Source organism: Stigmatopora argus, chromosome 5 (genome assembly GCF_051989625.1).
Source record: "Stigmatopora argus isolate UIUO_Sarg chromosome 5, RoL_Sarg_1.0, whole genome shotgun sequence".
In the NCBI taxonomy this organism is placed as follows: Eukaryota; Metazoa; Chordata; class Actinopteri; order Syngnathiformes; family Syngnathidae; genus Stigmatopora; species Stigmatopora argus.
The window spans coordinates 6,364,465-6,377,631 of NC_135391.1; the positions used below are offsets into that span (position 1 = coordinate 6,364,465).

At 37.3% G+C, this 13,167-nt stretch overlaps 1 protein-coding gene across 1 annotated transcript; it reads left to right on the top strand.

Annotated features, from left to right (window-relative positions):
- Nucleotides 1-4,074: 4,074 nt before the first annotated feature.
- Nucleotides 4,075-11,702, top strand: LOC144074486 (tetraspanin-15). The gene is made up of 8 exons (XM_077600945.1): nt 4,075-4,362; nt 6,413-6,598; nt 6,878-6,952; nt 7,059-7,154; nt 7,396-7,512; nt 8,777-8,827; nt 9,542-9,658; nt 10,501-11,702. Exons 1-8 carry the CDS (start codon nt 4,276-4,278, stop codon nt 10,834-10,836), a joined length of 1,065 nt encoding a protein of 354 aa, XP_077457071.1. The 5' UTR covers nt 4,075-4,275; the 3' UTR covers nt 10,837-11,702.
- The last annotated feature ends 1,465 nt before the right edge of the window (nt 11,703-13,167 follow it).

A 13,167-nucleotide genomic window follows, 5' to 3' on the forward strand; every position in this document is an offset into this window, starting at 1 on the left:
ACCATGGTTGTCTGCACAGGACTTGATGTACAATTTGTGCAGAGTAGAATCATAATTTTTTTTCAATATCATCTACACACAGCATCATAAGTCTGTCAAGAAGTTTTTTTCCACATCCAGAATGGTTTGACTAATGAGCTATCAAGTACTATCAAGTTAGCTATCAAGTTAAAAATAAATAAAAATAACTATCACTTTTAACCTATGCTGGCATGTTTAAAGATTTTGAACCTGGAAATGATTGAGCAACCAGTCACAGCACTGAATTAAGGACATAGAGCACAACTTTAATTTTGTTGAAATGACATTGTCATTGTCACTGTCAGGCTCTTTAACAAAACAAATGGCTGCGTGTTAAGACCTACCGTATGCATGCATGTACATCTATGTGTATGTATGTATATATGTGCTTATATATATGTATGTGTATGTATGTATATATGTGCTTATATATGTGTGTATGTATATATGTGCTTATATATGTGTGTATGTATGTATATATGTGCTTATATATGTATGTGTATGTATGTATATATGTGCTTATATATGTGTGTATGTATGTATATATGTGCTTATATATATGTATGTATGTATATATGTGCTTATATATGTGTGTATGTATGTATATATGTGCTAATATATATGTATGTATGTATATATGTGCTTATATATGTGTGTATGTATATATATGTGCTTATATGTATGTATGTATGTATATATGTATATATATATATATATATATATATATATATATTTCAGCAACACGCTTATTTATTCATGTATTTATTTATTAACTTACTTATTACCTATATATTTATGTCTAAAATTCATTTTCTATTTCTGCATCCTCCCCCTCTTGCTACTGTGATAACGAAATTTCCCGAATACGGGATGAATAAAGTTATCCAATCCAATTTTCACGTACATATAAAGGACTAAGAGTTTATCGCTTGTGTGTATTGTAGTTTACACAAATAAACTTGTTGAGAGAATGTTATTATATGTATTTATGGGCGATTAAAAATGCTCTCTTTGTTCTATGCAGCACCAAATTTTGCCTTCAAAAGGTTCACATTCAGGAAATCACTCCTGCTTTCTCAATATAAAATAAGACACGTTTCTGCAGTACCAGAGTAATTGACCAAAGTCTCAGTGACAGGCAATACGAGCAACAGTGAAGTATAATTCATTTTCATCTGTCCACAGAGGAACACAATAACATGTTCATTAGGAATGAGGAAACTACTTTAGAGGTAATTTATGAGAAGTTCGCAAGTAGACACATTAGAATGAAAGTGAAGTGAAAATGTTAGTGGCAGATTTTTCCTTTGGGGATTTCCTCCAATTGCAAAAGTGAATGGGGCGAGATTGAATTCATTTTATGAACTGTAATTAAGCACTGGAGACATTTTTTCCTTTTTTTTAATCTGCCCAAGTGTTTGTGTAGACACGATTTACAAAAGCATATATTGAAAAATCACATGCTTTACGTCGTATGAAGGATGACATATAAATACAAGTGTTTATCGGTATTAGTATGATGCACTTTTGATTTGTGTCATTTTTAAGATAGACTGAGAAGACACTCCGTGAGAATTAAACAGTTACAACACTCAGGTCCCAGCAAAAAAAGTCATTTATTTGAAGTAGCATATTGACTCTAATTTATGATCTGTTTTGTTTACTCTGCTTGTCATCACCCCTCACTCACTTCATACCTGATTTTCCCAAAATATTTTTTATGGCTGGCTTAATAGAATGAGTCTACTCATAATAATAACACCAAGGGAAACCCAATTACTCTTCTCTTTGTATTTGTTCTCACCAAAGCACACGTGTGATATTAACTATCTAAGTCAGCATGCACAGAGTTGGCTTGAAATATAAAACATTTGTGGCATTAGTAAGTTTTGTGTTCAGGCAGAAACCATTCAAAGTCAAACAAAATCATGATTAAATGAGGTGCTTAAAACGGACTAATTATTACAGCTATACAATATTTATTTTTGTGACGCTCATTTCACTCTGATTTTAAAATTTTGCAATGATTTATTTTAAATTGTACTCCTAATTTGGATATCTGAATTTTTAAGCTATTAAAAGATGGCCAATGGATTGACAACAATAGCATTGTTAGAATTCTCATACCGAAATCAAGTCACTGCCAAGGACTTACATTTCATCTTTCAACTGTAATTTTTTTCACCTTATTTTTATTCCATCCACAACAATGGGTATGCAGACTTATGCTGCCCTATTAGTGTCACAAAATTCCATTCACAGGACGACTTAAATGGATTGAGGCCGAACTTTCCAAAAGCACGAAAGATTTTGGACTCCTTAAAAGTTGGATTATCACCCACAGACAATTTGATTGGAAAGCACATTCTTCTGGCATGCGCTTCCATCGATCAAACATCAAATCTGGTTTCCTGCTAATGCCCCAGGCTCTGTGGTTGATAGAGACACAATAGCTGGTATGAGAGTGAAAAAAAATGGAACTGTGGTAAAGGTGAGTGTTGACAGACACCAAAATACTTTGTATGAAATGAAAGCCAAAGGCATGGAGTTATAAGCAGAAATTCGGGTGAATAAGCATAGCTGCTATACTGTCAATTTGATCATTTATATGTACCGTAAATATAAAAAATGTGTTTCAATAAAAATCTTAATTAAAATGTTGGATCTTCAACCAGCTCTTAAAAACAGAAACCTTCCCTTTAGGCTTTCTTGCCTTTAAATGATTAAAATATATATATATAATTACTTGTGAGATAAAAATTAGCTAAGGCTTTACAGTTATGCTCATTTCTTTTCCATTTCTTCTGTTATAGGCAGTGATAGTAATTTAGTTATACTGGTTTAAACTGGTTTAAAGTAGCAGTATGTCATAAAAGGGCTGCAGCTATAAATTAATTGATTTTTGGAGTTTAAATACTATTTTCAGCATTGCCGTAGGTCAGAAAAACATCACACATATACTACAATACAGACAACCATCCTATTGATATAATTTCTCACTTCTACTAGGTGTTTTTTTCCCTTTCAAACGATGTAGGACCTGAAATTGATGACTTTGCTGTTGCAATTGGTTTAATGTAACCTTTAAGTAGGGATTTAATGAACTAATGTCTCCACCGAACATGCTAGGCGGCCGGTGGATAAATTGTATGTCACTTTTAAATGTACCGACAGTATCATTGCCCAGCACTGATTGTACATGTTAATTCCGAATAATGATAATTAAATCCAGCAAGAAAATAAAGACTAAAGGAGAAAAAAAATCCCAAAAGTAAACAAACAGTCACTGATAATCTCTTGGGGTGAATTTGAAACCTGTGCAGCTTTGTGGTAGTGGCCTAAACCCATTTGTACACACGTCAGTCATGATATATTTGGAATATATATCCAACAAGTGGTGGCAACAAATGGTGCAACCTGAAGCAAGAGCGAGGGATTACTTTTGTGTACAAGTTGAGAAGATATATACATTTCCCGTCACAAAAGAGCTGCTTGCACTACATGACAAGTGACTATTTTATTAAATAATTCTACAAACAACAACAATTTAATCTATTAAATTCATCATGTCCACATATGCGGACAGTACAATTTTTCCGGCTACAATATTACAATTTGGTAAACAAATTTTGCTGACATGACCTAAAATGTGATGCCCACATAATTTTTATTATATACAATTTTGGAAGGAAATAAATGTACAATTTCACAAAGTTTTTTAATAACTAAATCAATAAAATCAAAATTACAGCCCTTCCTCCAGTCAAAATGGATTCGACGTAAGGTGTCGTCAATGGTAACCAATAAAAAATATAGTTCCCTATGCAACTTTATTGTTTACGGTAAATCTTTTTGCTGTTTGTCGTTTTCTTTTTCCAAAAAAGAGGACGCTCAGATAGATAATTCTTTCCTTCTTGCATATCTATGGACTGTTCAGTCCCCTAATCTCGAAATAATAAATATGATTCATTAATAAACACTGAATGACTAGATTTATCATCAGTGGAAATATAGTGCACTGGCCCTTTAAGGAAGTAGTCAAAACAAAGCGTATACCAGCCGGCTGCACGGAAGTGTTTTTGTTCCTATCGAGTGCAGCGTGATATATATTGAAAACAGAAAAGGAAGGTTAAATCGATGAGAAATGTTATAACGGTGTCATTTTTATTTCTAGTTTATAATACTGGGAAAGTAGAGGGGGATCAAGCGTAGAAAAAGCCAGCTGCCTAGCAAGGCTCAACACCACAAGCGGCCATGCCTCCCTATTCTGATATGAGGAAAACCAACCACTTCTATTATTTCATCAAATTCACCCTCAATGTCTATTCGATGCTCTTTTCGGTAAGTTCTGTGTATTGTATTTAATTAACATGCAATTGATGAAATAATGGCGATGGAATGCGTCTTCTAATGGAAACGTCATAGCCAGACTCCACTTTCGAATAATTGTATTTAAACTCGTCTTTATCAGCACACTTGTGCTTTTTAAACCTCATGTTTGTCCATATAAAGCACCAGGTTGTGTCAACGTAATATTCGGCATATATCATTAAGTATTAAGTATTGTGCGTTAGCCATAATTTTAAATTGTGTCTGATTCTTATTGAACCAAAGACTCAAGAGTCGATGGCTTCACAGTGTGATGATTTAAATACTTGTATAAAAAGCTATGGTTGCAATTAAAGAATTTGTCTGGATTAACAATTATTATCATGCGCCTTGACACCGTAAAACGAATATACGTATCATATATTGTATGTGTATTCACTCTATGGAGGTGTCACATTAAATTGCCATATTTGCTAACGGGGTTTGGTACTGAGGATTTTAGCTAGCAGCTAAACCATGGATTTTCAAGAATAATACACCCACGGCAACCTCCGTGTCTATTGAAAAAGGCTGAAATGTGTATATAATTATAGGGATAATGTAAAGTGATGATAATAATCAAAGGTATAGCGTGGAATTTGGTCTGGTAGCTTAACACATCCTTTCGCCGGCTAATCATCAGCACCGTGGTGCAGGGCGTTGGACCCCTTAAAGGCAACCATCATTGTCGTTTTGCCGACAGAAAATGACTCACGCTCATTCATGCCCAAGCAGGCTTTTCCACTAACCAATGTATGTTATGTTCATAAATTAATAGCTGTCATAGTTTGCAAACATGCAACATGCCGTAGTCTGCTTTAATTTTACCATTACTGTGTCACATGTCAAATAGATTGCATGAAATTCGTCTCGCAGACCTCAGTATTGGGAGCACTCAGAACCAAGGTAATAAAAATAAAATAAAAAGGATATTTCTGTTTGTGACGGTATGAAAAAGAGAATTAAATTAAATACTACGTCAATAATATAGAGTCTAGCAGGGGTCGGGAACCTTTTTGATGGAAAGAGCCATAAACAATTCATATTTTTTATGAAGGGACATATATGAAAAAGTGTGCCTTTTTTAGTCACTTCACCACTTTTAGGGTACAAAAAGTCTCTGAATTCTTTTGACAACATTGTTACGTTGTTGTTAATCAATGAATATCAATGAGAATATCATACAGAAGAGTGTAATGGAAAAAAAATATGATTATAAGGCGCTGGAGGTAGTGTCAATGCCATAATACCAACGTAACGCTTCTATTCCTGCACTTTCTCACCAGGAGTTCCCATATTTTACCTCACGTTAGCGTAGAGCCATATGCACCCATCAAAAGAGCCATATGTGGCTCCCGAGCCATAGGTTCCCTACCCCTGGTCTAGTGTATTGGTAGTGTTAATTAACTGCTCTTCATTCAACAGAGCTGCCCATGTGATTTATATTCCCTCCTTCAATTAAAGATCGTAGCTATATAATTAAAAAAAAAACGTACATTTTGGGAAGGAATTTTTTTTTTTTTTCCATTCTGCAGCAAGGTTGTCAGTATTTCTCAAATTGGACTTCTACATCAACCGCAGAAGCAACCAAGTATATAATTACAAATCAAGCATGAAACAGGACAGCGTATTGCAATTTAGAAATAAAAGAAAGTTGAAGCGGTGTAATTACACATTTTGAAAGGTGTCGGTTTCCTTGCATTTGTATTATCGGTGTTCACAAGAAATTGGAAGCAAAAGGTCGACCACACCCTACACAAATTGCAAAAAAGAAAAAAAGATCAACAACTCTTTTACACCAATGTTTTCCTGTGAAAACACACATTTCTGAAAAATGTAAAGGATTAAACAACGCGAAAACTCCCCCAACCTCTTTTTCTAAATGATTCCGTGACATCCATTGAGTCTTAAAGAAGCAAGTCTCATTTTAGATATTTTTTCGAGAAGTATTCATCATAATCTAACAGCACATTTTTTATTCTTTGCAACTATGGGCTAAACATCGTATATTCTCTTTGTCCAGCTGGTGGGTCTTTGTGTGCTCTGCGTGGGGGTTTATGCCGAAGTGGAAAGACAGAAAAATCGAACCCTGGAGGGTCTCTTCCTGGCTCCTGCAGTGGTGCTGATCCTGCTGGGTCTGGTAATGTTCACAGTGTCACTTGTGGGCATGGTTGGCTCGCTCCGAGATAACAAAACCTTGCTGCACATGGTAAGAATGTTAATAGAAGCCTTTCTTCGTTTGATTTGCAATCGTAGTCAAAAGTTTGGAGCTTTCAACACAACTATGATTATGAATTATCCACATTCGCAACATTCAAAATGTACCGTATGTTGCAATTTAAGATGAGGTTCACAATAAATTGTAGTACGTATTAGCTGATAGTGAACTGCTTACCAGTCGGTCTCTGATCTAAGATTTTGCCGGCGATTTGGTGTAGAAATGCAAAGTGATGTTCCGTTTAATAATGTTTATTCTGTTCCTCCGCAGTTTCTCTGTGTTCTCTGCGTCTTGCTTCTTCTCCAGGCCATCGCCCTCGTTATAGCTCTCATCTTTGAGAAGAAGGTAAACACGGGACAGCGAGCCCGATCGTCACCTCTCATCACATTAGGTCTTTGTTTGCCAGGGTTCTTATTATTCACTGACCTTTTCACGTTGCCACTGATTCCAGACGTCTTCCTTGTTTCAAAGCAGCATCCGAGAGGGAATCAAACACTACTACGACGACTTGGACTTCAAAAACATCTTGGATTATGTGCAGGAAAAGGTATTTCGTCCAGGTTGAGTTGAACTGTTTTATGCCCAAACTATGATTTATTTTCTTTAAATTCTGAGACTGCTTTCAAAAATAATGTCTGAGTTGAACATGTATTTATCTGACAAAAATCTGATGCAATTGATCATCTTACATTTTCAAGATGACAAATTTAGTACATATTTTACATCATTTTAGTGCATCGGATGTGCGGAACGTTCAGCCTAAATATTTTTTTTTCATTTTCACCTAGTTTTCCTGTTGTGGAGGGGATGAATATAAGGATTGGGGGGTCAACCAATACCATTTCTGCAATGGTACTGGCCCACTCGCATGTGGTGTTCCATATACCTGCTGTGTCCGCCGTGAGGTGAGTGTCACTTCTGAGATGAACAGCCAAATGATACTCGGTCGTTTTGGTTGCCTGGAAGGTTATTGATAATTACGATTTAAATCGTTGCTCAAATTCCCTAAATACAAACTGCAAATTATTATTTAGTCATGCTTAATGCCCTAGTAATTATTAGGCTAAAGAAAAGCTCAAAATTTCACAGACTTTTATTGTGTTTTGTTGGAGAACTTGTTAAGACCCTGACTGACGTAGCCTCTTAAAGGGACAACTCACGTACATACAAACTCATACACTCACACGTCGGCTCAGTGAAACTGCTCAGGGCCATTGTTGGCTTTTATTGATGCGTAGACCGTGTTGTTTTACCGTGTTTTGTCGCCGGTCTTTTGGTCGCCCGTTGTTTGGGTCCGGGCGACCAAAAGACTGGCGACCAAAAGACCGGCGACCGAACACGCAGCCAAATGGTCATCCTTTTTGACAAAAAAAAAAATGCATCTCAAATCCCACAAACATCAGCACTTTCCATAAGGCTTCAGTTTTGTGAGTATCGAAAAGATAAACTCCCACTGAGTCCCTGTTTATACAGAGGAGAAACATGGAAGTGAATCTAAGAATGTAAACGCAGCATAGGTAGACTAACTTAACTATATGTTAAGCACAGATACTGCAATCATTTTTCCAGGTAAAGTTCAGCTAAATGACAATAAAGTTCAGCTACACTGTGCCAAAACTTTCACATCTAAAGGGACATATAGACAGCAGGATTAGCCATATTGGTTGGGACTTTTTCCCATTTTATTTCCCAATGGTGTAGAAAATAATAAATGTCTGTTACCTTATCACTGCAGAAGGAGACTCTAATTATTTCCGAGTCTATATCACACAGACAGTCTTTTTCCGCTATATAGTTGCCGTTTCTCTCTTTAAATGAAATGGCAGTCCTTGAAGAGCAGCGCCGTGCTCCCATTGACTGCTATCATCCTTGTCCTTCCACCCCAAAGTGCTGATATGGTCTCTGGAAGCATTACAACTCTGCCGGAGCAATAAGGAACGCTTGCCCTGGCTGACACTCGCTAGCGCTATGTAGGAGTTTATTAGCGAGGCAGAACACGGGCCAGATTGTCGCCATTATCAGTTCCCAGATATCAAGACCGCTTGTCGTTTTCCAGCACGAAAGTTCACGTTCTGGCTCATTTTCACCGCTCCTCCATTAACGGATCATGCATCTGACACGTTATATTGCCACATTTTGTATCTGGTTTTAAATGTGCTCTTCCCGTAGGTAGGAGAGGTCATTAACACCCTGTGTGGATCCAAGGCTCTGGATAGACAGGTATGTAGAATTGGAGTCATTTCTGGAAACACTATTGTGTGGTTGCCATTAAGGAATTTGCAGGCGTGTCGTTGTAAAAGGAAGTGAGCACGATAGTTAACTTTCAAAATAGTTGAACGTTTTGACGACGTGCAAAGGTAATTTAGAACATGACGTTGTGTTTTGAAATGAATCGTCATGGTAAGTTAAATGGCGAGCCAACAATGAAAACTTTCAATATTTACAGTCTTCCCTCGAGTATCGCGAAATCACTTCGTCACAATTTATTTCTGCTATTAATTATTATTATTATTATTATTTTTAAAGTTAATAAAAATTTGAAAATCCACACTGAAACTTGCAAGCGGAAGCCATTCCCCTGTCTTCCACTTTCTACTAGTTATAATAGGGGTGATCCTACTTTGCTATTTTTTGATTATCGCGGCTATGTCTGGTCTACAGTAACCGCGATATTCGAGGGATTACTGTACATTTTTTTCAATGTAAATTGCGGAAAAAAACTGCTTCATTTTTAAAATTGTTTTTATTTTTGTAGTTTTGAGACAAAATACATATTTAGTGGCGTAGTAATCTACGAAAGATTTGTAGTATTTGATAGCTCTGCCATAGTATAGTATAGTTTGCGTTGACATTTTGCGAACATTTTAAGGAGAGTTTTCTTCTTACAAGTTTCAATTTAAAAGCGACTCTTGTCATCTTCTTTCTGTGCATCAGCGGGAAATCCTGCAGGAGGATATCCACGTGCGAGGGTGCATTCACGCCGTCAACCTTTGGATGAGTGACAACATTGGAATAACGGTCGCGCTGTGCTGTGCCATAGGACTGCCACAGGTAAGTTCAAAGTCAAGGCGTCGGTACGATACTGACTTTTGGATGGGGACATGACTAGTCTGTACAGTAAGGGTCACCAACCTTGTGCCTGTGCCACCAAGTGGCTCAAAGAACTGCATTGTGATTTTCTCGGAACGTTGTAACGCTGGCAGCGTTTTCTAGAACTCCACAGATTTTTACATGCATAATTAGCTTGTAAAATGCTCGTATTAGTTCTGAACTCGTAAATGTGGGTGTATATGTGAATGCATAAATGTTGTACATATTTCATATGTATATTGCTGTATATGTATGCTGGAAAATGTCAGTATTCATTGCCCCGGGGGTCCTGTGAAACTCAAATGTTGTTAGATTAACTACACATTTGCATTTAAAATGTAACCCTGTGCCTGCATGGTCCAGGGGAATTGCTCTTAGGAACTGTTATCTTTCTCGGTTGCGCCCCTCTCATTTAAAACGGACAGCAGGACCTCCGCTAAATTACACAGATGAGATTGCAGTTTATCCCATTTTTAATGCCTTGTCAAAGACACTAGAACTACATTACATTGTTCATCTCTGGGAGCATTCTCTGCAACAATGCCATTATATAATCACATTTTTCCACACATCATTCAAGTGGAAATGGTCAAAATATTGCTATTACCAAGTTCAAATAACTAGTATTATTCCCCAAATTCAGGTGTTGAGTGCAAATTTGTACTCGCTTTTTCTCAAGGATAGGAGCTCGCGGTTTATGCCATCAGATAAATCAGATGAAATCATTGGCTTATTCCCATCACATGCATAACTGGCTTGCATGAGGTCGAGTTGGTTGATCAAGTGTGCGTGTCGTTCGTCAGCTACTAGGCATCATCTTGAGCTGCGTCTTCTGGAACCTTCTGGTTGAAATGAGCCAATCTGTGGACATGGTGGACTTCAGGCTGAAGAAGCTGGACTTCCAGTACAGCGAGCTAGACCTGGCCGGTGCCGGCTGCTGCATGTGCCTGCCCAGGGACGGCGGCTACCTGCCCGTTCCGGCTTCCGAACCCGAGCTGGATCCCATTGACATTCACCTGCGGAAGCTGAAGAAGAAGCCGACCCGTACTCACGCTCAGCTCCGAGAACTCCAGCAGTCCAGATCGGCCATCGGGCTGGACGAGGTCGACGTGGGCCGTAAGCTGAAAAGGGAACACTAAGCGGCCTCGTTGCCCCTTTTTGCCTTCCCCGCCACGTGCTGATCGTTTTATTTTTCTTTCATTTGCGTTGCACTACGTCACGGTTGAACCTCTGCTGATGGATTTAGGGAATTTGGTCAGCCAAGGGCATCCAAAATGTCACTTTTGAGTGTACTGTTTACCAGAAATTGTCAGAACAAACAACCTGCGGCGTGCGTCAGCTTTTTCGATTTTAAGTTTTTTTAGTTGTTTTTTTTTTTACATTTAATTTCATCTTGTTTCTGGTGTTTCGTATTTCAGGATTTGTGGCATTATCTAGCGTTTTAATTCCAAATCGAGCTACTTATTGTGTTGAAGCTTACCTCAGGTTGTTTCAAAGACAGCCCAAAAGCGATGAGGATGAATCTTGTGTAAAAATTAATTGTGGAGGAATAGAAGTTTTTCAATGTAGAATATATAGGACTAGCCCGTATGTGATGCGTGCAACGTTTGTGACGGATGTGTACAGGTGTAATTGTGTTTTTTGTTTTTTTGTTTTTTTTAGTTGGATCGCAGTTGGATTTGTGCAGTCGGTGTACACTGTAAAACTGATAGTTGTGGAATAATATGGAATGCATGTTTTGTACTGTGTATGAATTAAATTATTTGTAAAATAATTCTCAGTTTACATCTTAAGCTTTCAAAGGGAATGCTTCCGTTTTTGTTTTTTGTTTTTTTTACTTCTTTCCATCTTTTAAAAGGACAACGAAAGGGATAATACAGGAAACGACTGTTAAAAAACAGATTTTCGACTGCGCTAATATCGGACCAGTGTTCTAAGCTTCCCTCCATCTCCTGCCTTGTACCAACACTACTGCTCTTGTTAATAAACAGGAATTTGTCTACTGCTTTTTTTGTGCCCCGCCATTTTCTATTCATTGTAACTTATTGAAAATAATAGGCAAAATTCTGGAAATGTCTAATAGTGAAATCCCTTGGTAGAGGTTTAAAAAAAAAAAAGATAAATACTTGCATTTAAGTACATTTATTTGCAAGAAAAATGTGAATTTTGGATGGAATGTCCGATATTTTTCATCTGATGTATAACATGCACCAAAACGAAAAGCTAAATATTTCATGTTAAGTGTTTATATCTGCAGACTGATTTGGATCGCACAAACAAATTTCATCCGTCCCGATCTTGGCATGAATCGGTGCCATCGGTCACAGGAGAAAATATGCAGACGCCATGGCAGCCCATGCTGTGAAAATTGGGAACAGTGTTGAGTGAATATAATGAAATGCAATTTTCGGTCTGTTTAGGAAAATTGCTAGATATATTTCAAGCTGTCAGTGTGGCAGAAAACAGCGTGTTGTCAACAACTATTGACTAATGGGGGAAAAACAGCCCTGTGGTTACTTTAGCATTTTATTTTAGAGGAAAATTTAGTTCTAATCCATGCACAGGCTAATTTTGTGCCCCTGACCACGATAAATATTTAGAATGAATTAAAAGGATACAACGTGACAGTGTGTTGAATCCAACTATCATCTTTTCATTTATTTTTGTTTCTATTTGTCTTTTTTGTAGTGTCTGTGTTACATTTGAATCTTTTTACTCTGTCATTATGTCTAAACAATCATACAATTCCAAGAAATATACAAAAATACAAACATTAAACAAAATTGATAAAACAGCAACATTAATAAATGACAAAAATGCCACTAACCTTGAACCACGGAAATTGAATAGAATGAATTCAAAGAATAAAGTATTAAAAATAGTTAACATGTTCTGAAGGCAGTACTCAGACTGTGTACCTGTAGACCCATGGGCTAAGAAGACAAGCTAGGCCCCCTTCAGTACCCCTCTAAGCTCCGCCCCTGGACTACAACTTTAATATTGTGCCAAATCTGTCATGCAGTCCGACTGTTTCGCTGTGGCGACCCATCCCAAGGGGATAAGCCCAAAGTCAGTTATGATTCTGTTATCTTTTACTGCGTATCAAATTTTCTGCCAAACTCTGTCGCGCCTAAGCCCCCCAAAATATTCTCCTTTTTATCACTGCTCAAAATATTCTTCATTTCACTTCAGGCTAGAGACATTTTGGCGATTTTTTTTAAACTAAAGTGCATTACTCTTCTTACCAATACAGGAAAGAAGGGAATTATGTGCGGATCAGCTTGAAAGAGTGATTCTGCATATTTAACCTCAGTCTCAGTCCACCTTGTGGACTTCCTGTGTGTGGCTCCAGTTTTTTTTACCTAGGTCTACAATGTCTTCTGTGTCTGTGCTTGCTACTGCAACTAAGGAAATTTCCCGAATATGGGATGAAATAAAGTTTTAATCTAATCTAATGTGGCATACGCTGT

Excerpts from the sequence above, each read along its gene's own strand:
- LOC144074486 (XM_077600945.1), top strand. The coding sequence starts at position 4,276 with ATGCCTCCCTATTCTGATATGAGGAAAACCAACCACTTCTATTATTTC. Across the intron at positions 4,363-6,412 it reads TCTATTCGATGCTCTTTTCG|CTGGTGGGTCTTTGTGTGCT; the intron begins GTAAGTTCTGTG and ends CTCTTTGTCCAG. Across the intron at positions 7,513-8,776 it reads CCTGCTGTGTCCGCCGTGAG|GTAGGAGAGGTCATTAACAC; the intron begins GTGAGTGTCACT and ends CTCTTCCCGTAG.